The sequence below is a fragment of the Chrysemys picta genome, chromosome 8 (genome assembly GCF_011386835.1).
Source record: "Chrysemys picta bellii isolate R12L10 chromosome 8, ASM1138683v2, whole genome shotgun sequence".
NCBI lineage: Eukaryota > Metazoa > Chordata > Testudines > Emydidae > Chrysemys > Chrysemys picta.
This window is the reverse complement of record NC_088798.1, coordinates 13,835,829-13,860,139: the sequence shown is the minus strand read 5'-3', so window position 1 is coordinate 13,860,139 and position 24,311 is coordinate 13,835,829. Positions and strand designations below refer to the sequence as shown.

General features: G+C 42.7%; 1 protein-coding gene across 1 annotated transcript in view; it reads left to right on the top strand.

Moving 5' to 3' along the window:
* The window catches only part of PLPP3 (phospholipid phosphatase 3), a 68,250-nt gene that overhangs the window by 21,287 nt on the left and 22,652 nt on the right, over positions 1 to 24,311 (top strand). Inside the window, exon 2 of the mRNA XM_005284771.5 lies at positions 14,966 to 15,123. Within this exon, the coding sequence (XP_005284828.2) occupies positions 14,966 to 15,123 (158 nt within the window). The remainder of the gene's footprint in view (positions 1 to 14,965; positions 15,124 to 24,311) is intronic.

The window sequence follows — 24,311 nt, the reverse complement described above, 5'->3', positions numbered from 1 at the left end:
TTCTTAATTTTCACCTGGCAAACCAATCATTGTGATAAATTGGAGTATTTGGAAATCTGTTATTATTTTTAGCCCGTCAGATGACTGTGGGTTAAGAGAGTGAACAATCCTTAAATCATACCTTTTTTGCACAGAATTGCAGTTCTACCTTTCCTAAAAAATGTTTCATTTAGAGGAATTTTTATATCTATGCACATCAAAAAAGAATTCAAAAAATTGCCACTTAGCCTATGAGTGAAGAATACCCTTTTCATAAGATCTCTTGAATAGTTGCACTTTTGCTCATTATTTTTTTCCGGGTTATGATTGAAAGGGTCAAATTCTGCATATACTCACCTCATATACAATCACATGGAAGTCAAAGATGTCAGTGCAGCCCACTGTTGTGTACGTGACTCTTTAGGCTTGATCCACAAAGAATATGAATCTGTTATAGCTGCCAGCTAGAAGAATTAGTCTTTTATCCCTGGCTCCAGAAGCTCATGCTTTAGTTCTGGAGGTCCTGGGTTCAGGGATGTCCTTACCCATACGCAAAGTACGCAGCTGCGTAGGGCACCTGGTGCCCTATGCAGCTGCGTACTGCTCCAGCCCCTGTTCCGCCTCTTCCCCATGGCCCCGCCCCACCCCGCCTCTTCCCACCCCTATCCAGCCCCGCCCTCACTCCCCTGAGCTCTGCAGCAAGGCCGGGGCTGCACTCACCAGTGGCGGGAGTGCAGCGACCCAGCCCCAGCCGTGCCACTGGTGAGTGCTGGGGGGTGGTTTCCCCCTGGCCCCCAAGCCAGCCCTGCCCCCCCTGCGGAGGCCTAGGGCCAGCCCCCCCCACCCCGCTGCCTCCCGCAAAGGCCTAGGGCCCGCCCCCTGCTCCTCCCCGCAAAGGAAACAGCAGTGACATTAACCAACCAGCTTTGAAGGATGTTAATGCTCAGGAAAAAGGAGGATCCTTTGGTTAAAGATTGTAGTGTTTATAAAATAGATTCACTCCCTGAAAACTCAGTTTGTATGCCTGTCCGGTGCAGTGGGGAAGCAAAGAGACATAGCCTAGTGAGTGGGTAATGAGCAGTTTAATTCCAACCATCAAGGTTAAAGCTTAATATTAATTTTGCTCAGTTAAATTGGATTGTAGCGTGATGCCTTCCAGTGATGGAAACTCATAATTATTTCATAATCATTAATTAATTCCTACATAGTTGCGAAATAAGTGCCTCCATGCATCATGCCTCACTGAACGTTAGGTGGAGAATGCTTCTTTGTTCATAATAGGAGTAACCTGCATTCTTGGTAGGGGAGGTGGCACTTTAACATTGGGAAGTGCAGGAAGAAAGCAATTTGGTGCATATGATTGCGGGAGGAGGGAGGGAGAGATTTTTCCAACTAGTATGATAGTGAGTGAAAAATGACACCATTTCCCATAGTGTTGAGGGCAACTGGTTGAGCCTTTGCTAGGATTTTAGGTTGCTTTTAGAAAGGTGTTGACAGGGGAAATAATAGTGGGTTTGATATATACAGTAGCCTTTTTGCCTCTGAAGATCTACAAGTCATAAAGAAAATGAGCTGCATTGTCACAACCTAGTTCCCAAGGGAACATTTGCCTACAGAAATAAAAACCCCTTCAAAGTATGACACAACTGTGCTCATGAAAGAGAGCAACAGTGAAATGACCAGGCTTGTATCAGATTTAGGGCCCTATCCTTCAGTTCTCATTCAGGCAAAACATCCATTGACTGGGCAAAACATGAATTCCATGGGCGGTTTTACCTGGGAAAAAATTGCAAGATCAGGCTCATTGATTTGTGTCCTATTAGCAGAAAGCATGAGGAAGCTTGTTCAGTTCTCTCCTACCACCTGTCATGGTAATATCTCCTTTCCCGAGCACCACGAAAGTTCACTACTTTAAAAAAAAATCAACTAAAATCAGCATATGAAGTTTGGTGTGTGGGGTGCATACTTCTTGACATTAACTACCTGTGAACCATCCAGCAGCATGTTAATTGGTACCCCTTAATAGATTAAGATCTGGCATCAAGTCTGCATGTAATTACAAGCCACACACAGAAAAGACATAGGCAGCTAATGAACTCTTGCCAAACCCGAGCTCAGTTTGCGAAGCTTTTGAAGTTTGCTGGTCTTTCAGCAGTTTATATAGTAAGCATATTGAAAAGCATCAAATCTTTCCTTCTGACAGGATTTAATAAAGGTTAGTTTGTTGAATAACTAAGACCCTCCAAGTCCCAGTCTGAGGACTAAAGCATCTATTTGCTTATTTTTAAATGAGGCAGTGATTGGAAAATAGAAGGCATTCCTAAGAATTCTCAGAGATCCTGTCTCTTAACAGGAGCCAGAAATATTCCTTTTTAAGAAAATAAACTATTTTTATTAGAAATCATTACATAGTTTTAATGGTGTGGAAAAAATGCTTTCATGTAATTAGAATGCTTAAAATACTTGGCTGTGAAAAGGTATTTAAAATGCATTCTCCATATCTATACTAGGCTCAATGTTATAAGGTAGGTGGTAAAGGAGTTTGAGAATGTTACTGTCTGGGAAGGGAGTATACATTTTAATGAACTCCGGGAGCCGTATTGTGCGGTGCTGAATTCAGATGTTATTTGTGCTTTTCTCGTAGTTGCTGTGGCATTTGCTCAGTGCTTTGTTCCTGTGATTAGATTTCAGCCTGAACGCTTCTCCTCCTCTTTTCATGTCTAATTTTACAAAGGGAGTTGTTGTGGAGGAAAAACAATTTCCATGAAAACCTACGATTTTCAGGCAAACATACCAGGCTGATTTCATGGCAGTACCATGGTGAAGAGGAATAATGTTACTTGGCACTAAGCCCTTCAGAAAAAATGGAGAGAACAGTGAAGGCTTTGTCGAAATTTACCGCAATAAAGAAAAAGGGACTGCCATTCCCTTGGGCTTCTTTAACCTTTTTTCCCCAATTTATTCACACATTGCTTGACAGCAGGGCACTGCATTGTTACAAGAGGTCTGAAAAGGGAAGTTGGGAGTGATCCATTTTTGTGTTTAAAAGAACACTACACACATTGTGTCCTGGGAGTACAAGTGAATAGCAGGCTAGCTGCTGCCTGCACCGTTAGAATTAGGAACAAACTTAGACCTGATTTAAACTGTAATCGATGAAAACGTGTGCATAAACCAGCACATTACCTGCCTGCTTGCAAAATGCAACCAGGCAAAGCATCAGCCCTTCGAATGCATTGCTATTGCCGTTACAGTGTCGACCTCAGCTGTGTTATGGTAGGAGCTAGTTTGATAAGGGTGGGAAATTGTGCCAAAGTGTAAGCTAAGATGACATAGTAAAGGTCTAATGCTGCCCCTTGCTTACATGGAAGCCAGGGCCTGTATTTTTGAAAGCAGCTAGTATATTTTTAAGTGCCCAACTTGATACGCCTACGAGGGGCCTGATTTTCAGAATGTAGTTGCTCAGCAATTTCTAAAATAACAAACCCATTTAAGGTACCTGCAATTTGGGCACCCAAAAATGGAAGTGCTCAAAATCCCTGGTCGCTTTTGAAAATCTCAACCCAAAGAATGTTGGGAATATAAATAATGTGCAGGCAAATTAGTTGCCTAGGAACCTTTCCACAGAGGGGCAGGAACGTCAGGGTGGGGAATTCATCCTCCTCTGGTAATGGCTTGTGAGGGATTTTTCAGTCCTGTAGACAGTGGCTTTCCCTTTCACTGTAGGTTTTATAGCTACTTCAGACCAGAGTAATTGAAACCATGAAAGGTCTATCAGTTCACCGTGATGTGGTTGTGTAAGAACCTGTGTGCCCACATAACAAATCCAGGAGACTTAGCACTTCTGTATTCCCAGTGAAAACAGGAGATTGAGGAGACTGAAACAGGATTTTCAAAGGTTTAAATTTCATTCCTAGTTAAAATGGCTCTAAGGGGGCATCTGATTTAGTTCTACTCTCCCTGTTATTCATTTCACAGTGGTCCATATCCTCAAGGCACTATGGTTGTTATGGGGATCTGGTTTGCAGCATCCAGGCAAGCTCCTCGCCTGAAGGAGAACATGAGTTGGTATGAGAACAGAATGGGCAAAGATTGGGGGCAGAGCATTCAGAAAAGGGTCCATAATCTCTGTGGGCAACTTGGTTCATCAGTCCTTACTCAGGAAAGCTCCTATGGACCTCAAAAAGGACTGAGTAACGACCTCAGTGCTGGCCTTTTGATAAGAAAGTGTTTATTTAGGCCTGGACTACACACACAATAACTGTGTGTGTGTGTGTGTGTACTGCTTTAACTACAACAGCAAAGTTAAACTGGTACATCTTCAGTGTGTAGACAAAGCTTGTTAGGGTCTGATCAAAAGTTCATTAAGGTCAAACTCCTGTAGCTGTCAATGGGCTTTTGACTGGTCCCTTAAACACCTGCCCTTTTCTCTTTGTTGTGTGCTGCATATTGCTTCTTGGACAGGTCTCTGGAAAATGTACCAACCCTTGATTATCTGGGGGGGGGGGAAGTTTCACTTCCACTTAATCATGGGAGTTGAGCAATACCATTTATTCCTGGGGAACTTCCAAAAAAAGTGTATTATCTAAGGCAAATATAGCAAGAGGAAATAAATTATAAATAAAAAGTGATTAGTGAACTTTTAAGTAGAAGGTCAAAAGGATTTTTTTGGACTACCGACTTTTTAAGCTTTCAGTACTTGTATTCAGTTACAGAGTTATATCCCTCCATTATTTGTGCAGGTGGCCGCTGCTTCAAATCTGAAGAAGGCTTCTGCCTTTACAATAGGTACATTGACAGAGCTGCGTCAGAAAGCTCCTCGCTGCAATCTTCAGTGCTACAAGCCCGGGGCTTGTCGTATCCTGAGCAGGCTGGAAAGGGAAAGTTGCTCCAAAAATATGCGTAATTCCGGGCATCTCAGGGGGAGAGCAAACAAAGCTTGGGAGTAAAACAGATGAAACTGAAAATTTAATTTTAAAAAAGGCCGCACATGGACAAGATGCGCTGGCTTCACTTTCATTTCCAAAAGCTTCTGCATTCACCCTTTCATTTTTTTTTCAATGTCTATGACGTTTTGTGAATGTCAAAATGTGGACTCACAAAATTGCAGGGATGTTATAATGAATGTTGTATGAAAAGTAGCCAGGGGTTATAGCTTATGCTGTTTGAGGGCAGTGTGCTAAGATATTGAGGCCACTGGGTGTTATTTGCATATATATTAAGGGCAAGCTCCATCAGTCCCTATTCACAGGAATAATCCCATTAAATGTCAGCATATGTAACAATTGATGGAATAGACCTAATCCTGCCACCTCTCCTTGCACCCAACTCCAATTGACCTCAATAGCAGGATCTGGTCCCATAATTACAATAAAAAGTCTCTGAGTACTTGGGTTTGTTCATGATTCCTATTTGTGTCAATGGGAGTAGTGTGTCTCAAGGAGAGAATAGATTCCATTTACTCTTAAACCAGTTTAAAGACGAGCTCCCAGGTTTCCTTGAAAGAATATAATTTGGGCTTTGTGGAATTCCTTCTTTCCCACCCCCACCGCCTCTGCCCCCCAAATTATGAACTTAATCATGGGATTCGAATCCACAGGTCTTATGTGGTCTCAGGCCCTTCCATTGGAATGACAAGTCATAGTAGAGCAATTTATACACAAACATGAAGAAGTCATGATGAAGCAAAACTCATTCCAAAATTCCATTGACCAATATAGTAAGCTACATTCACTACATTTATAACTGAAAACATAATAATCTCCTCAGTATATTTTTCACATGGTGTATTTGCCATGAGTATTGGAGACATTGCAAACCCATTCTAAAACCATTTCCCATTCTAGCTGGGACATCCAAGGTCAGCCATGTCATATCTGCCTATTTCTTCCAAACTTTCAGATTTATAGAGGTGTCTTGTAAGATCTTGACACTTTGGGTTTTTACTGCATATCACATTTTATTTCTTGCTTTAGACCATCTGAAATGATGTCTTTGTTCCCATTCTTGTTGGGCTACAGATGGCTCTGGTTTGGCATTTATAATAACTTTTGTATTCACCCTGTCCAGCACTGGCTGTCCTGCCCGTCTGGCCTTTGTTTTAGCACATGAACACAGAATTTTATATACACCTGGGTAGTGTGTCTTGGACAAGGACTTTTAATTCTTATTAGTGCATTTTTATCCATTTCAAAAATAAATGTGTACTTTAATATATACGCCTTTTTAAATATAGAACTGTAAGTAGAACTCCCAGGAGGAACAGCTGAGTTTGCTGCTTGATATTTTCTTCTTGTGTCATTTTCTTTCTTTCTTTGTATGTGTTGTTTACCTCAGTAAATAGATAACAGACATTTTTAGAGGCCCAGTCTTGCTCCCACTAAAATCAAGGGCAAAACTCCCATTCATATAATTTGGAACAGGATCTGGCACCGTAAGATCCCAATAGTAGAGTGAAGCTTTTTCTGCTTAGACTTTGAATCAGAAAGAGTTTGATGATGATCTGTCCAACCCGTCAGTGTCTGAGGATGATTTGCTATTTGTTTTAAATGTGTTTGCTGCCAAGATCTTTTCTATATAACCAGCCCAGAAAGCCCACACAGATAATCACTGTCAGGATCTGACCTTTTAACCGTGTTATACTCACAGATGTACCTCAAAATCCTGAAATTGTTCATTGCTGCTTTCCTGATAAATGCATATGACCAGTAGGTGGCGACATAGTTTACCTTGGGCCAGCAGTTCCCAAATTATTGGTTCATGTATCACAAAAAATTGTGAAGTGAATGGATGGAACCTCAAGCTCAAGTACCACTAATAAATTCCTGTCTTAGGCCTCAGCACTCCAATGGGATTCTCTACATCAGTGGTTTTCGACCTGTTTTCATGTGTGGGCCCCTAAAATATTTCGAGTGGAGGTGCAGACCCCTTTGGAAATCTTAGACATAGTCCGTGGACCCCCAGGGGTCCGCGGTTCATAGGTTGAAAATCACTGCTCTACCCCAAATCACAGTCTCATTCACTTCAGAAGGAATACACATGTGCATAAGGGTCATTAGTAGCGCATCTCATTGGGGCCATAAACATTACAGGGATGTACATGCAGGAATTAAATATTCTTTCCTTCCAGGTTATGTGAAGCTCACTGCAAGTATCATGTGGGAAAACAGAGAGAGATTAACGCTGCTCAGAAGATGTGAATAACGAGCTCATCACTAATAATTAGACAGCAAGATTCATGTCTTGATCACAGTGTGCTCTGCTTTCCCATTAGCACACCTCTAGGCTCTGTAGCAGATGATGGACTTGGCAGTCTGTCCATGCTTAAGTTAAATTATGTCTCTGCCTATTGGCTTAAACGCAATTAATAGTAATGAAATGCCACCCCTTTTGTAAGCAGGAGGGACACCAGACCAGACTAACACAGACAGAAACAAAGGTTAGTGAATTGTGTAGCAAAACCTGTTGTGAGTAGAAAATAAACTAAAGCCTGTATATTTTGGTTAAAATCAACATCTGGTATCATATGACTTTTTCCATAGAGTTAAACAATCAAATTGAATAGTGAGTGACTTCCTATAGGATTTGTAGGATTCTAAAGCAGGTTTATGACCCACATTAAATTGAGTGGGTTTTTAGAGTCATTTTTATCCCTATTCATTTCTGTAGGACTTTCCCATAAGAGAAGTGGAACTGCTAATTGATTTGAATGGGGAGTTGTATTTAAAATGTGGATGGTAAAATTTCGCCACTTGTTAACGAAATCAGATCAATTTCCATGTAGACAAGGGCAGAGAGAGGTCTACTAGACTGCTGGAAACCAAAGGAATAACAATTAAAAGAAGCAGCCATTAAAATATGGAGCTAAAGTGATTTCATTTACTTTCAATAAGACACAAATATTAGTAATTTAGGCTGAGATTTCCATAGGAGTCTAAAGGAGTTAGGCACCCAGATTCCTTGGGAGTTGGGCATCTAACTGCCTCAGAATGCTTTCGAAATCCCAGCCTTAGGGCCCAATCCAACACCCACTGAAGTCAACGGGATCCTTTCTATTGACTTCAGTAGGGATTGGCTCAGGCCCCTAAAATGTTTTTTACAGTTGATAAAAATCCCGCTGGTTTCATTGCAGCTGAAGCCCCTTGGGAAGGCTGGCATGGTAGGATTCCCTGTGCTTGACATGGGGGAGGCACCTTAATGCTCAAGTCTTCTTATAAATATTTGTTTTTTAAATGAGCCATACTCAGACATTAGCACCAGCAGCCAGGGCTAGTGCTTTCCTTGTCTGAAATGGCAATTCTTCTTTAAGAGCTGGGGAAAGTCTCAATAGGGGCCCACCTTAGTCTAATCTGGATTTTATCCAGCCTTCAAAATCTGAAGAAATATTGTAAACCAAATAAGTTTTATACATTCCCAAGCCCAGCCATTAATTACTCTAAAAGGAACCCCTGTCACTTACATGAAACCCAAATATTTATACTCTGTGTCCTGAGTGAGGAATCAGATACACCACACCGCCCCACCATATTATTCAAAGATCTTTTTCAACTATTAGGCTAGCACCCGAATGCAGTGAAACTTTAAAAACCTCCATGGGGTCTGAGCATCATAGACTCTAAAGCAAATACAGGGCAGAATACTTGTCGCAAAAGCTCAAGTAGTAATTCCTGACATTTAGCTGAGATGCCTATGATGGGAAATATAATTCTTGATGACTTGTGATGTCTAGGGAGAGCAAAGAGTAAAGATTCTTCCAAGGATTTAAAAAAAAAAAAAAACCCTTCAAAAAAAAAAAAGACTGTGTTTAATTTAGTGCAAAGGTGAAGCTTTGGCTGGGAAGATCAGAGCTTCATGGCTGGGTCACCCCAGTAACACCTCCCACATGACTTTATCAATGGGTGGCCAATGAAAGCTTATCCTGTTTTTTTTAAATCTGCACAAGTGGTAGCTTTTCAAAGACTCCAAGTTTCAAAGCACTGAACCCAACACAGAATCCTTTCTTCAGCCTTTGATTTTATGCATGTTGGAAGCTGGTCAGTGAGTGCAAGTTTTTGTTTTGTTTTTCTATAGGTTGTTAGCATTCCCAGGAGGTATTGAAAATGAATTGATTGTTGGGAAAAGGCATTAATAAACAGGGGAAGAGATGTCTCTCCTCAGTGCTAGATTTCAAAACCTGATTGGCCTCCAGGATAATGTGCTTTATTAAATATAAAGGCAAATACATTTAAATCCTTTACTGAAATATCTTAGTGTAGGACACCAGCAGCGAGGGGTTAGAAAGTCGCTTTGACTTCCTCCCAACAAAAGCAACATAATTTTTCACTGCACAGCACCACGGAGTCCTGCAGTGCCTAACTGAATTCATTAATATCCACACCTGCTTCACGCTGCATTTAGCAGAGGCTCGATCCAGCTTCAAATGAAGTCAACGGCTAAACTCCCATTGGTTTTAATGGTCCGGGATCAGGACTCAAGAGATTTCTATTATGTTCCTGGTTTGGAGCAGAGCCCTGTTGGGGAGCAGAGCATATCTAGTTCAGGGTGTGTGGTTGGAATTTCATTGTTGTTATTACACCAGAAACTCTTTATATGACCACAGGGTAGAAAGATGGTCCTGCAGTTAAGAGACAGGACTAGGAATCCAAAAAAAACTGGATTCATTTCCCAGCTTTGCCAAAACTCCCTGTGTGACCTTGGGCAAATTCCTTAATTGCTCCATGCCTCAGTTTCCCTATAGGTAAAATGGGGATAATAGCACTTCCTTACCTCACAGGGGTCTGGTGAGGGTAAATCTGTATGTGAATGCCTCAGGGCCAGTCTACACTACAGTGCTACATCTGCACAGCGTCGCTGTAGCGCGTCTAGTGAAGATGCACTGTGCCAATGGGAGGCTGCTCTCCCGTCGGTATAATTACTCCATCTCGGCGAGAAGCGTAAGCTATGTCGGTGGGAGAGCTTCTCCTGCTGCTATAGTGCCGGTGTGGACAGTGCAAAGCTTGCATCACTTGGGGGTTGGGGAGAGGCTTTTTCATACTCTTGAGTGACTTAACAGATCGACTTAACCGGTAGTGTAGACTTGCCCTTGGATAGTAGTGAAATGGTACTTTCTTGAAGCATTACAGTAAAGTCTGCCTGCCATTATCTAGGTGTCCAGAAGGGAACTGTCAGTACTAAAGAGGATGTGATCCCTTAGCGCTGCAGCGGTATTAGAGGACAGGTTTATTCATGCCATCCTTTCCTGTGGAACTGAAAGCATAGATCAGCAGACCTTTCCCATGGAACTGAAAGCATAGGTCTCACCCTCCCTTACCCCATCTGCCCCGCTCCCTCGCGGCCGGGGTAAGGGGGCCGATGCTGGAGCTGCAGCTGGGGTGGTGGTGGTCTCAGGCTGGGAGTGGTGCTGCGGCCAGGGGCCGAGGCTGGAGGTGGGGGCGGGAGCTGGGCTGCGGTTGGGGCTGGCAGCTGGGCCGGTGGCCAAGTGCAGCTCTGCTCCTGGCTTTGCCCCCCAGCCTCAGCCCCGGCCCGGGAACAAAGCCGCGGCCAGCGTGAGAGACTGGGGGGTTGGTGCGGGGCCGGGAGCTGAGCTGAGCCACGCCAAAGCTGAGGACAGTGCCAGGCGCAGGGCCGGGAGTCAGTTATGTGGCTGGGAGCGGGACTGGAGTGGGGAGAGGCTGGATGGCGCTCCCTCCCAGCCACTGTGGTGGCTGGCATGGCCCTGCCCTGCCCTGGCCATGCAATACCTCCCTGTTTGTTCTTCCATGGCCCTCTGAGGTAGGAGGGGGCGCCCCACACTTTGGGGATCGCTGGCATAGATGAACATGAGCCAAGGACAGAAGCACCAGGATAAATAGCTACCAGATATCATTTTAGGATGGTACAATCTATTGCCTATTATATGGATCAACCAATCGCCTTGGTATGGACTTACCACCTCTCCCCTGCTTTCTAAGGACTGCCTCTTTGACTGTCATTAGTTTCTAAACACTCTGAGGGCTTCTGCCATTGTCTTCTAGTGATGTCAAGGGATCATGAAGGATGGTAGCTTTTAAAAGGTGGGTGCCTTAAAATGTTGTCCAAATCTTGAATTTGGACACACAAATCAGTGCATAAGGGCACAGTGTGTACGTTTATGGGAAAGTGTCAATATGAGCATCCAAAATGAAAAATGTGGATGTCTTATTAAGATGCCACAGTGGAAAATTGGACTTGTCTTTTTATTTTCCTTATGGCACTAATACAGGAAAAGTGATGGGGCCAAACTTTGCTCTCTTGCTGTAACTTCATTGATTTAACTCCATTGTTTGTCACCCTCCATGACACTTGCCTTCTCTTTCTGATAGACAATTGCCACCTCTCTAATCTGGAAGTCTTTAACTCTCTGATGAATATTCCAGTGTAAATGAAAGCAGAATCAGGAACATCTCTGTAAGGAACCCGGAAGGGACCTTTCCTTTTGTTCCTTTATTGTGTTCTTTTTCATCCATAGCATCTTCTGTAAAATCCATTCTCCAGATAGCTTCTGGTACTAGTACAGGCTTCCCTATGTTGCAGTCTCAGTGCTAAACAATTGCCAGAAAGCATGTGAAGTGCCTGAAAGTGAGAGTGGTGACAGTCACTTAGACAATCTGTGCTCAGAGAGATAATCTTTTCAAAAAAGGGCCATCTTTAGCAGGGTATCTGGCAGCACATTCTTTATTACAAGAGTGGTGCCTTCTGTCACTTGGATAATAACCTTTGAAAGAACAGCCTCTAGCCCACAGTCTAGGGTATATTATATCTTCTAAGCAATATCCGTTGAGCTAGTGAGGGTATGTTTATGTTTCTCTTGTAAAAAAGAAAAAAAAGGAAAAAGAAAAAAAGGGAATCTGAGGTTACTGTTTTGCTGGAAAAATGTCAAGACTCTATTGGCAATATCCCACTAAACCACAAGTTTATAGGAGAGAAAACAAAACCATTGGCTTTTTCTAAACTATGTCTATGTGCATTTTAGGAAAATAGACACAATGTATGCCACTTATGCTCTTATTATAGCTGTGGCAATCCAACGTATGATTGAACACACCGAAATACTACAACCTCATGCTGTTCAATGAATGAAGGGAAAACAAATCTTTATTATTCCTGGGTTCATATAGTACACAGGAACAGTATTGTTCTTTCTTTCTTTCTTTCTTTCTTTCTTTCTTTCTTTCTTTCTTTCTTTCTTTCTTTCAGATGTGTTTCATTGTCTGTGGGAACATGTGTTTTACAGACCTGTCATGTGAAAGCTATTAAAAAGAGGAACTGGAGAAATAACAATAAGCCATGTAACTGTGGTATGTCTACTCCCCAAGTTCAACGGTTATGCTGCTGTTTCAAGTGGTGGTGAAACTGGATCGCACCAAACAGCGTTAGCTTTTCTGGTGCAATTTTTCATCGGGCTACTCTGGATCTTTAAAGAAGGCTATTAATATCATATTGCCGGCTTAAGAGATACCTTTCAGAGCCAAACTGGCTAGGTTTCAAAACTCTTAGACAGTGGAATGAAGATGAGCTGGATCCACATGAGATGTCCAATTTTATTTGCAAAGCCTGAGATGAGCTGACAAGAGGAATAGTTCTGAGACATTTATTCACTATTTCATTAGTGTGTTGGAAAACAGACAGCCCATTGCAGGCAGCCTGGATCTCTGTGTGCTTAATATTACCAGCTCCTTATATTCTTATAGAAAATCACATACACAATAACCCAGAACACTGTGCCAAATTATGGTCTCGGCTGTATTTGAGAAACTGAGAACAGAATTCAGCTGCGTGTGTGTGCGCGCGCGCGTGTGTGTGTGTGAATGAGAGACCTTTTTCAGAGTACATTTATACGTTTCACATTGTGAATCGTTTATTTAAGGCAATCAGCAAAAAGTAAGAACTATGGATTAGAAAAATCTGTTAAAACGGAATGAAAGAACTCCAAAACGGATTACAAAATGTAAGCACTTTAACTTGTTCATACACAAATTGAAACCATTTTTAAAATGAGCCTTTGATTTTACCTTTCTGGACAAAATCCTTCACTAATTACAGAGTAGCTGTTTATGACAGCAGTAAAACTTTTTGCTCGAGGCAAATCAAGAGAAAACCAGGAAGCAACATTTCTTAATTTAAGAGGAAAAAATCTGATAATTTTAAAGTTGGAGGAGTGTAAACCAGAACTCAGACATTTAACCCAGTTAGTGGTCAATAAATATTCCATGACACTTTTTGCAACAGTAGGGTGAGCAGTCCTGGTGTTTTAGCCAAATGCGAACTTGGATAATTACATTTTGCTTACCTAAATGCTATCCCCTGTAGTTTCAGTCAAACATTGTTTTTTGTTGCTGTTTGCGTCATGTCCGAAACTGTTAAGTAGTGTTGCTGCATTGTTCAATGGTTTTTTGTTTCACCTCAATGGGGCTATTATTTCAGAGATGGAAGAAGATTTTCCTATATGTGTAGTTGTAAATCACTTTGAAAAGGTTACAAAGAGCTTTTGGATCAATTGTACTGATCCTGCTGTTATTGAAGTCAACAGCAAAACACTTGGTGAAACTGAGGCACATAGATGTGTTAAGTGGCCTGCCCATACTCATCCAAGATCAGCAACAGAACTATGAAAGATTTCCAATCCTCTACTCTAACTTCTAGACCAGGAATTGGCAATGTTTGGCATGCGACCCACCAGGGTAAGCCCCCTGGAGGGCTGGGCCAGTTTGTTTACTTGCCGCGTCCGCAGGTTCAGCCGATCGCGGCTCCCACTGGCCAATGGGCGCTGCGGGAAGCTGTGGCCAGCACATCCCACGGCCCACGCCGCTTCCCGCAGCCCCCATTGGCCTGGAGTGGCGAACCGCGGCCAATGGGAGCCGCGATTGGCCGAACCTGCGGACGCGGCAAGTAAACAAACCGGCCTGCCCTGCCAGGGGGCTTACCCTGGTGGGCCGCGTGCCAAACATTGCCGATCCCTGTTCTAGACAATGCTACATTCCTCTGAAATAATATTATTATTGTTATTATTAATAATAATTCTAAGTTTTATTAGCTTGTATTAGAACCAGTTTCTATTGGTCTGTGACCATATAGTGTACATCTGGTTTGAAGTTCCAGCTACAGTGTGGCAATTAAGGTCTTTAAAACAGTGTTTTAAAAAGGTATTTCTCATGGTTGCAGCCAGTAGGATCTGATGTGGTTTCACCAGCTATTGTGGATGGTTGGATAGATGCTGTGTTTGACTAGCATTCAAAAAGTGTTCAAAGAAAGATTGCGCTAATGATGTTAGCCCGGCCTGGCCCGGCCCTCCTGGGGGCTTACCCTGGCAGGTCGCGTGCCAAACATTGCCAATCCTTTGTCCACATTGGCCAGGCAAACTGTGTTGGAACCCCTTTAAGACACAGAGATATATTAACCATGGAAATGCAGTTTCGTTTTGTTTTTAAAAACTGTATTGAACCCAGTGTAGATGGGGCTTGGCTGGTCAATATGGCAGGAAAAGCATGACCTGATATTTGCTAATTAGAGTTTGTTTATTCAGTAACTCCTTCTATAGCCCTGCCCAACTCAGCTTCCATCATGTCATGTCAGAGAGACATTTTGGTGCTCTGGTCACAGCGCCAGGCGCTCTGTGGGGAATAGTGTCATATTCTTTTCCATGACTTCTTGCAGTGATGCTGCTGGCATTCATTCCTGTACGTTAATATTTGTAGTGCGCAAGGCTTCACTGGGACCATGCAGCATGTACATCTGATAACCATAGCAGAATAGGTACTTTTTCCCTAGGAGAAACTTAATAAAACAGTTCCCAACACTGTGCACTTTGGAAACGGATTAGGAAAAAAAGAAAAGTATCATGAGAGTTGTGGTGCATTGTGTTTTATGGCGTTCTTGAGGAGGGCTTTGTTGCTTTTTGTTTGTATTTGTCCACATTACTGATTTTTTTCTTTTGTGTTGTTCTCTGTTGTTTGTCTTTTCTCTCCCCCAGCTGGTCTGCCCTTTCTGATCATTGAAACCAGCACAATCCAGCCATACCAAAGGGGGTTTTACTGCAACGACGAGAGTATCAAGTACCCTTTGAAAACGGGCGAGACGATTAACGACGCTGTGCTGTGTGCTGCAGGGATTCTCATTGCCATCCTTGCTGTAAGTAGAATCGGTCACACTCTTCTGCCCCTCTCTGACAGGACTGTATGTTTGTGTCGTCTCCTAAGCAGGTAATGCTGACAGGGCCCTATTGACGCTCCCACACAGCGTGCCAATCAACACAAAGAGACTGTTATAAATTAATTACTGAGCAGAGATTTTCTAAGGATTGGGAGTTAGGACTGTGCTTTGAACAAGTTAAAAAAAATCTACTGCAACAGCAACAAGGACAAGATGGTGTTGGTAATAGGATATGAAGCCTTTCACCTCTGGGTCAGTTGTTCAAAATCAGTCCAGGTTAGTGACTGAAACTCATTAGCATCCAAAGACAGTCTGGTGTCCCTGGTGAATTAACCCATTAATAATTTGGTGAGTAGCTGGGGGTTGATTTGCTTCGTTTGTGGCAGAAGATCTCCCCATTTCAAATACCACTATACTAATGAGCACAGACCTGTATGCAGACAGAAGCAGAGAAACTAAAAGGCCTAAGTTCTGCTCCAGCACTTATTGAAACCATGTTGACTCTTAGGGTACGTCTTCAGTACCTGCTGGATCGGCGGGTAGTAATCGATCTATCGGGGATCAATTTATCATGTCTCGTCTAGACGCGATAAATCGATCCCCAAACGTGCTCCCCGTCAACTCTGGAACTCCACCAGAGCGAGAGGTGGAAGCGGAGTTGACAGGGGAGCCGCGGCCATTGATCCCGCGCCGTGAGGACCCGAGGTAAATCGATCTAAGATACGTTGACTTCAGCTATGCTATTCTTGTAGCTGAAGTTGCGTATCTTAGATCGATCCCCTCCTCCCCCCCCCCAGTGTAGACCAGCCCTTTAATGGAAATGGATGGGGACTGATGAGATTGGCCTACTGTCCCAATGCAAGAAGCCCTTTCCATATCAGATTATCAGCATAGGGAAGCATCATCCTATGGATGTGCCTTTACTGTGTATAGGAGGCATAAATTTCCAGTGCTGTTAATCATCTTCCACAAAACACACAACAATCTGCAGCCATATGCAAATGAAAACTTACAGCAGGAAGAGTAAGATTACTTCTGAAGCAAGTAAACAAGTCAAACCGTTTGGGCAAGTCTTGCAAACTTTACAATATAAGCTAGAGTTCACGTTTCAGGAAGCATGCTCCTTACAAGCTAAAGGATTTAGTGCCAATAAGGATTTGGCATGTTGTGTCCACATTTGAGTGATTGCTGTGGTATTTACATATTCCACATTTCATGCAGTTTTTAAAAAGAGGTTGTGCGTTTGCAGCCAACTGCTGCATGGAAAAGTTTTGGAGGCAGTATTAAGCTTTAATAAATAATAAGCTAGACATCTATTAAAGGGCAGTTCTGCTGCTGTGATCTTACTTGTGTCGCCTTTCTGATTACTTTTGATTTTTTTTTTCCCCTATCCAATTTCCCACTACTGTGTGGAGGGATTATGTTGTGTGTGAACATATTTGCTTTAAGTTTCAGCAAATGGGCCAAATCCAGCCCTGGAAGAGTCAGCGGAGTTGAGGCTTCTTACCCTAGTACATTTGTCAGCTATTTACTAAAAACACTTTGGGCTAAACATGTAACAGGAAGCCTCATTACACTCAAGTCACAATGCTCTACAAAAATTTGACCGGTGTCTGTAATGCCATCATGAAAAGCTGAAATGAAGTGCAGTTTGTTATTTAAAAACAAAATAACACCTTTAGAGGTGGCAGATCTTTGCCTCTGTTCCAGTCCCTTGGCTCCACTCCTGCAGTGCAAAAGAATATCTGGGGATTCCTTTGATGTGGGGCATTCATTGGTGACACTTACTCAGCTCTGCACCACCTGCTCCACCCCATCCCATCCTGATGGCGAGGGACGTGGACAGAATTTGCACTCTGACATTCCCCAGCCTCAGAATGGCTGCAGGCAGGTGTTAGTGGCCAGGATAAGTTAAAGCAGCCTGCAGTCTGCTCTAATGTATGATGGGTGCCAGACCCAAGTTCCCCACGACTGGGAGAGTGCAAAGGTGGTTTTGAACCACCTTCCTCCCTGTCCCCACAGGTCTAGCACCGAGCATAGCTCGTTCACATGCAAGGTTCTGGCCCTTAATTTTTGTTTAAACATTTGATCAAGATACCATTTCCATTCCCCCCAACCCCAGCATTTCTGTATGAGAAGTACTGAAGTTTCCCTTTATCCCGCTTCGAGCATAATGTAGTTTTTTCCTTAAGGATCACTTTCATAACAGTCCTTTACTTAGTTCTGTCAGCTAAAGCAACTGTATTGTGAGTAGGTAGGTTAAGGCAGGGATTCTCAACCTTTTTCTTTCTAAGCCACTCCTCCCTCCCCCCATGTTATAAAAACTCCACAGCCCACCAGTGCCACAACAACTGGTTTTCTGCATATAAAAGCCAGGGCAGGTGTTGTAGCAAACAGGGCAATTGCCTGGGTCCCCACACCACAGGGGCTCCCGCATAGGTACATTGCTCAGCCTTTAGCTTCAGCCCCAGGTGGTTGGGCTCAGGGCCCTGGGCTTCAGCCTCATGCAGTTGGGCTTTGGCTTTCTATCCTGGGTCCCAGCAAGTCTAATGCCGGCCCTGCTTGGCGGCCCCCCAGGAGGCCTCGGACCCCTGGTTGAGAACCACTGGGTTAAGGGACAGAAATGACTTTAAGCTCCTATTTCCCCCAGTTTTCATTCTTTGTCCTACAAGCACTGTAATGTCCAATATCTTTAGCACGCCTAAGCTTTATACTGTTCGTTCTTACTGACCCTGGTGGTTCAAATAGTAAATTGTGCACATGAGTTTTCCTTTCCTTTTACTCCATCAGAAGCTACAGCTGTAAATTAATCAGAATCATGATATTGTCTGTTTGATTAGACGGTTCATGCACTCTGGGTAGAATTCACTTCACCCGAATAAAGCCAGAGCTGTTGGTCATTGAATGGATGAAGTGCATGTGGGGTGGGTGGGTGGGTTTGTTGGGCGCAGGAGGTTGTTGGGGGCTGTGGGGAAGAACTGGCAGGGAGAGAGTTGTTTATGTGAAACCCACTTCCCAATGGGAGCAACACGAGGCACTGATGCACGGGCCCTCAGTAGCTGCTATGCAAGCCTGTGGGATACAGTAGCAGTCACAGCCTCTTTATGCCCCTTTCAGATGAAGATGGATCCTGTGAACCCTCCCTCTGATTTGGCCCAGTCACTGCCTTACCCACTAGCCTTTGCAGGGCCATAGGGAGAGAGCTTAGCTTGCCTAGTGTACCAGCTCAAGGCTTAAGCTGTACAGAGGGGTCCTGTGCTGAACCTGCGCACTGGGATGAATTTTGTCCTATTAATTTTTCCCTCAGGGAAATATTTCAAACCTATTTCAGTATTACTGTCTGAGCCTTTCAGCAGTGATTAAAACTACATTATAGTCTGTGCAAAGATAGGAAGCAATCCCCAGTGGAACTCTCTCTCCCGTCAATGGAAGTCACGTATGTATAGGTTGAGGGTAGTATATGACTCATTGTGTTGTGTCTACCAAACAGATGGCTGATTTCTTTTCAAAGTCATCCTTTGGCTTGTTTTTTTCCATTTCCAAGATAATTATCTGTTAGTTTCCCCCCTCCCCCAAGCAGAATTGAAACGAAGCCAGGTTTCAGCTTTCATTGATCGCAGCATCGTTTGCCAGCCAGTTTATTCATAGAGCCATGGGCAAACAGTCCCAATAATTCTCTGTCTCTCATTCCAAAAGTGAAAGTGGAAAAAAAAATCTATAAACAAGGAGAAATTTTTACCCTGCAGGTAAAATTCCATACCCCCAAGTATGGAAAAGCCATAAAATAAAATGAAAAAAACATCTCATTTTCACATTACTGCCTGACATACCGTCATGTCGGCTCCATGCAGAATCTGCTTCTGATCAGTAGTGAGCCAGTGGCAAATACAAGAGTTGGAAGTGCAATTGGAAACATAATCAACTGAGTATTTAATCCATCAAGTTTCTAACATGAAATGGCAGGTCAATTAAAAAGAAAAAAAGTTTCCCTGAAAGAAATGGATGTTTTTTATGTAGGTTTCACTTCACTCACAACAAAAGTAAATTGGTAAGGAAAATACAAAAGCTCAGTTATTTGTTGCTGAGTGATACAAATGGCTAACAAGTGATTTAAGAAACAGATTTCATGCTATGGCAGAATATATGGAAAATTCAAGTCATGCTAACCTCTTTTTCAGATGTAACCCAGATACCAGAATTTTTGTAACATAATACGAAGTCCTTCCAAATCCACAAAGCACCAATATCTCTCCTTTCATTTGAAATGTTTGCTTTTCAAAGACATGACTGCAGGTAGGGGCAATTTAGGACAATAAATAAAACAAAAAAAATTTAACGTTTCCAACTCCCAGCTTTAAATACTCGCACCGGCAGAATCTTTAGGCCAGAGCGAAAGGTCCGGGTTGTGTTTTATGTGTCTTGAATAATGCCAGAGCTCTTGCTAAGTAAACTTTAGAGGTGAAGACTTCTGCTTCTCTCAGGACATAGTAGGATATGCATTTATTATTTACTGACTTGGAGACAAAGACTGCCCTTGGCATTACACATGCATGAGACCCTTGAGATAGTAATTGCCCCTAAGATTTTTGCTCTCAGACCGCTACTAAATGCTCATAGACTTTAAGGTCAGAAGAGACCATCATGATCATCTAGTCCAGGGGTTCTCAAACTGTATTGGGGTCGCAACCCCATTTTAGTGGAGTCACCAAGGCTGGTGTTGGCCCTGGGTCTCGCAAGTCTGAAGCCCAAGCCCCACCGCCCAGGACTGAAGCCCAAGCCCTACCACCCAGGGCTACGGTTACATGCTCCCACCCAGGGCAGAAGCCCTTGGCCTTCAGCTTTGCCCCACTTCACTTCCCCCCTCCCCCCAGGATGGCGGGCGTTGGGCAGGCTCGGTCTTCGGTTCCCCCCTCCTGGGGTTGTGTAGTAATGTTTGTTGTCAGAAGGGGGTCACGGTGCAATGAAGTTTGAGAACCGCTGATCTAGTCTGACCTCCTGCACATGGCAGGCCACTGAACCTCATCCACCCACTCCTGTAATAGACACCCTAATCTCTGTGCTTTTACTTGTGGAAAATATTTGACCCTCATGGAGACTGAAGGCCTCTTTTTATCCATAGACGAGGCTTGGCATGAGCTGTGATAATACAAGATTCTCCACACTGACCAGCCAGTAAGCATTAAAAGCTAGTTGGGGAGGGACTCCCTGTATCAGGGAGAGAATGATTCATGTCCATTCAGTTCTTGGCCTTGCTGTTCTGAATGCTAACAAGGGAGGGGCAATTGCTCACTAGGACTGAAATTCAATCTGTGCGGAGGACAGCACAAGGCTTACGCATCATTGATGTCCTCAAAGAGGGCCGTCTGTGGTGCACAAGCTTTGTGGTGGTTTTCTGCACAGCGATGAATTGCACCCTCTGATCTTGAGTGAGGCCACAAACCTATTTCACATAGGCCACTGAACAGGTGGTAACAACTGGCAATCACTTCCAGCTAGGCTTGGATTTGAAGCCATACCCTAGAGGTAAAAGGTTCTTTATTCCATTTTCTGAGCCCCCTTATGGCTAATACTGTTGTTTGTACCCAACTCCATGTACTGTCAGATCTTGACAGCTTGAGGAAAAAACCAACAAGCTTTCTAGATCAGCTAATTTATAAGAATACAAATGTGGATAGTCAGATACTTTATATTGCAATGTTAAGTGCTCCCATTTGGCAAGACACAGAAAAACAATACCTTGGAGACAAAACTGTTTAGAAAGACCCTGAAAGTGTAATTACTGGGGCAACTGGATAATTGATGATAATTGCATATAAAACTTACACTGGATCAGAAAGATTGTAGAAGATACTAGAGAGAAAAGTTTGATATTTGTTTCTTACTAGTGACTATGTTAAATATTTCCAGCAATTCACACTGGGAAATTCTCTATATACCACATGCAAATTATTTGCTGGAGACACAAGTCAGAAAAGGAGATTAATACCTTTGACTTGTTTGTTCAGGATGAAATTTCAGTTTGTGCACATCTGTGCTGAATTAGTTTTCTAAGTCCCTCTTTATCAGGGAGAGCGCTGCCAAAAAACAACTTCGCCCTATTTTAGCTTTTCATTAACGTTCAGCCATGATTTTAACTAAAATAGGGAGGGGTCATGACTACCCAGCAGTGTGTTAGCGGGAGACTGAAGTCTCCAATTTACAATCTGCTACATCTGTGCAATTACCAAGACCACCAGCAGTGAGAAAAAATATTAATCCCTAGACTTTGTTGGTCCCTGTTTAAAATGGTCACATGTCTAAGCTTTAAGGGGATCCATTTGTGAACTCTGAGAATAATGGTACATCCTGTGGTGTCAAGTATCCTCCTTAATTCAATTTATTTTCCCTCTGCAGTTCTAAGCCTTATAAGATGCAGGCACCTCTTCCCTGCATGACTATATGCACCCAGCTATCAAAGAAAGTTGCAGTATGCAGTTGGGGTGAGGTATTCCTCTGCGGTGCAGTTGTAGACTGGACACCTTCACTTTGAGAGTGGCAAAATCCACAGGCCATTTCTTTGAGTATGTTGACACTATGAATGGCACAGCTGCAGCTATGCCACTGTAGAGCCGTAGTATAGACACTTCCTAAATTGATGGAAGAGCTTTTTCTCTCAGTGTAGGTAACCCAGCTCCCTAAGCGGCGGTAGCTACCCAGTGGTTAGGTTGGCTTAACTACAGCTAGGTCAATCTAAATTTTACGTGTAGACCAGGGCTTTGTGTGTAGTGGAAATAGATTCCTGAGTGCCCACAAAACCCACAGGAGATTCCTAAACCACTCATTTGCAGATAAATGAGCAAACACTGAGAAAATTGAAACGACAGCGGCAGGGAGAAGAACTGCCTCCAAACGACAATTAGAAAGCATGAATGTCCTTTCCATGACACAAATGAACTGTGTTCTGCCACAGGAGAAATGTTCAGGCATTCTTTTTTGGTCCTCATGCAAATATACTTCCTGGCTCGCAGCCTGCATTTGAAGATAGTCCAAAATCTAGATGAACCATCATCTGCAGAACATTTGGATTCTCAAGGGATTACAAATGACTCTGGAACAGGTCAGCTGCAAGACCAGACAACCTCAGTCAAGCCCATAGGGAGCTCGATACTAATATTCTTTTGTAAAATGTGACTGTGGTTTGTAAACCCTTCATGGCAGGTCAATGGCCCCGATGTCTTTCTCCAAGAAGTATGGAAGTATAAGTGCCTGCTTGCAGCATTTGGGTTTTTTTTTTACTTCCCTTTGATAAAGCCTGCATAGATATTATTTCAGTTACTTTAGGTCAACCTTTGTTTTTCAAGCCCTGGTACTCAGAGTTCAAACCATGATACAGTTTCATCTCCTCTTAGTCTAATTGCAATACTTTTCCAGTTTATTAGTTTCCAAAAGTTGTGCCAAGTTTTTAAAAAGGTAGGTAGGGGAGAATTCTCTTCTGCATGGAGCTGGCTGGCTGCCATGCTGTGAAGAATATTGCTAGCTGTTTCAGAAAGGGATTAGCATGAAGGCATTTTTCCTGACAGTTAAATTTACATATCACAATGCTGCTGACTGGAACAGAAAGGGGAGTGAGGGAGAAAAAAAAACACCTCATTTTATTACTCAGGTATAAAAACATTGAAAGTAATGAATAAAATCCTAAAGCTGTAAATCTGGAGCTCAAAAACTAGGTGTGTAACGTGACAGAACAATTTAAGCTTTTGCCTCTTTTGGAGAGGTGAGACATTTAGACTTCATTTCATGGCCTGATTTTCATTAAATTGCCTTTTAAGAGTTAGGATTACAAGAAGCCAGGTCCTCAGGTTCATAACTATGATTTATGACAACATTGTGAAATCCACAACACTCCCCCCCTTCATGGCACAAGAAATACATAATTTGCTGCTTAATAACTACAAGGATCATTGGAATTCCCAGGAAAGTCCTGTGTTTATAGAAGCTTTGTATGATTTAAATTGGGTCTGGCCATTGCAAATTTTGGGCCAGATTCTAAATACTTTGAGGATCTAAGAATCTGATTCTTTGTGTTCATTTTTTTAAAGCTATGAAAAATAATAAAAAAACAACAGCCCACCTCTGAAATGCTAGATTTTTTTTTCTATATGGAATTTAATATAGTAACCTTGCTCCTCAAGGAACCTTGATTCTTTTGTCTCTCTGATTAGCTTTTGGTTGAATTCTGATCTCAGTTACACTGGTATAAATCTGGGGGAGCTGGAGCATTTGAAGTCAATGCAGTTATTACGGCTTTACACCAACATATGCAAGAGTAGATTTTGATCCAATGACTAGCTTGGTCTTAGAATTTTTCCTTACGTTGAAAAAAAAAATGTTGGTCTCGATTTCTGGAAAGTATAAAGAAAAATGGGACATTTAGGATGTGTCGGAGAAGAGAATTCCAAATGGTGAGATCCTGCAGGTGGCGGAACGCTCTCCCACTTGACATGGTGGAAGCCCCATTACTTGAGCTATTCAGAACAAGAAAAAGCAAAGCATTGTAAATTATACAAAATATAATTAGGGAACAATTTGCACTAGGATGGAGAAGAACAGAACACCTAGCAGGTATTTTTTGTCTCTGATATCTATGATTGCATGAACATCATCCGGTTACAAAGGTTTTTCTGGAACTTAAGGGATCTCAAGTTCAGCTTCATCCATGCGTGAAGAAAACAAAATGACTGTAGATTTCTGAAAAGGAGTGTACTGATATACTGGTTTTTTATTTACCTTCCTGTTGTGGGTGGGCTACCTGCTTTATGCATCAACAACATAGTGACAACACAGCAAAAAGGTGAAAATGCTGTAATCCACTGCGGTTTTGTTATATTAAGAACAGTGGCATTCCTAGGGCTCTCTCTCTCTCTTGCTCAGCTGACTGATTCAGGCCAAGTGAGTGCTTCTTTGGAAATATTTGCCTTTTGGAATCATTTGCTGTTGATTTGGGCCACAACTGCACTGTGTATCTTACGACGTCCATGAAGCAAGTGTCCAATTGCTGATATGGTGATACCAAATCTTTTTAGGTCTGGCTGACTGCTTTTGTTGACACAGTAATATGGGATAGCTAGAATCTACAAAAAAAAGAGGTTAGGCCAGTTTCTTCATGTCTCTGGGCATGTCACTGTTAT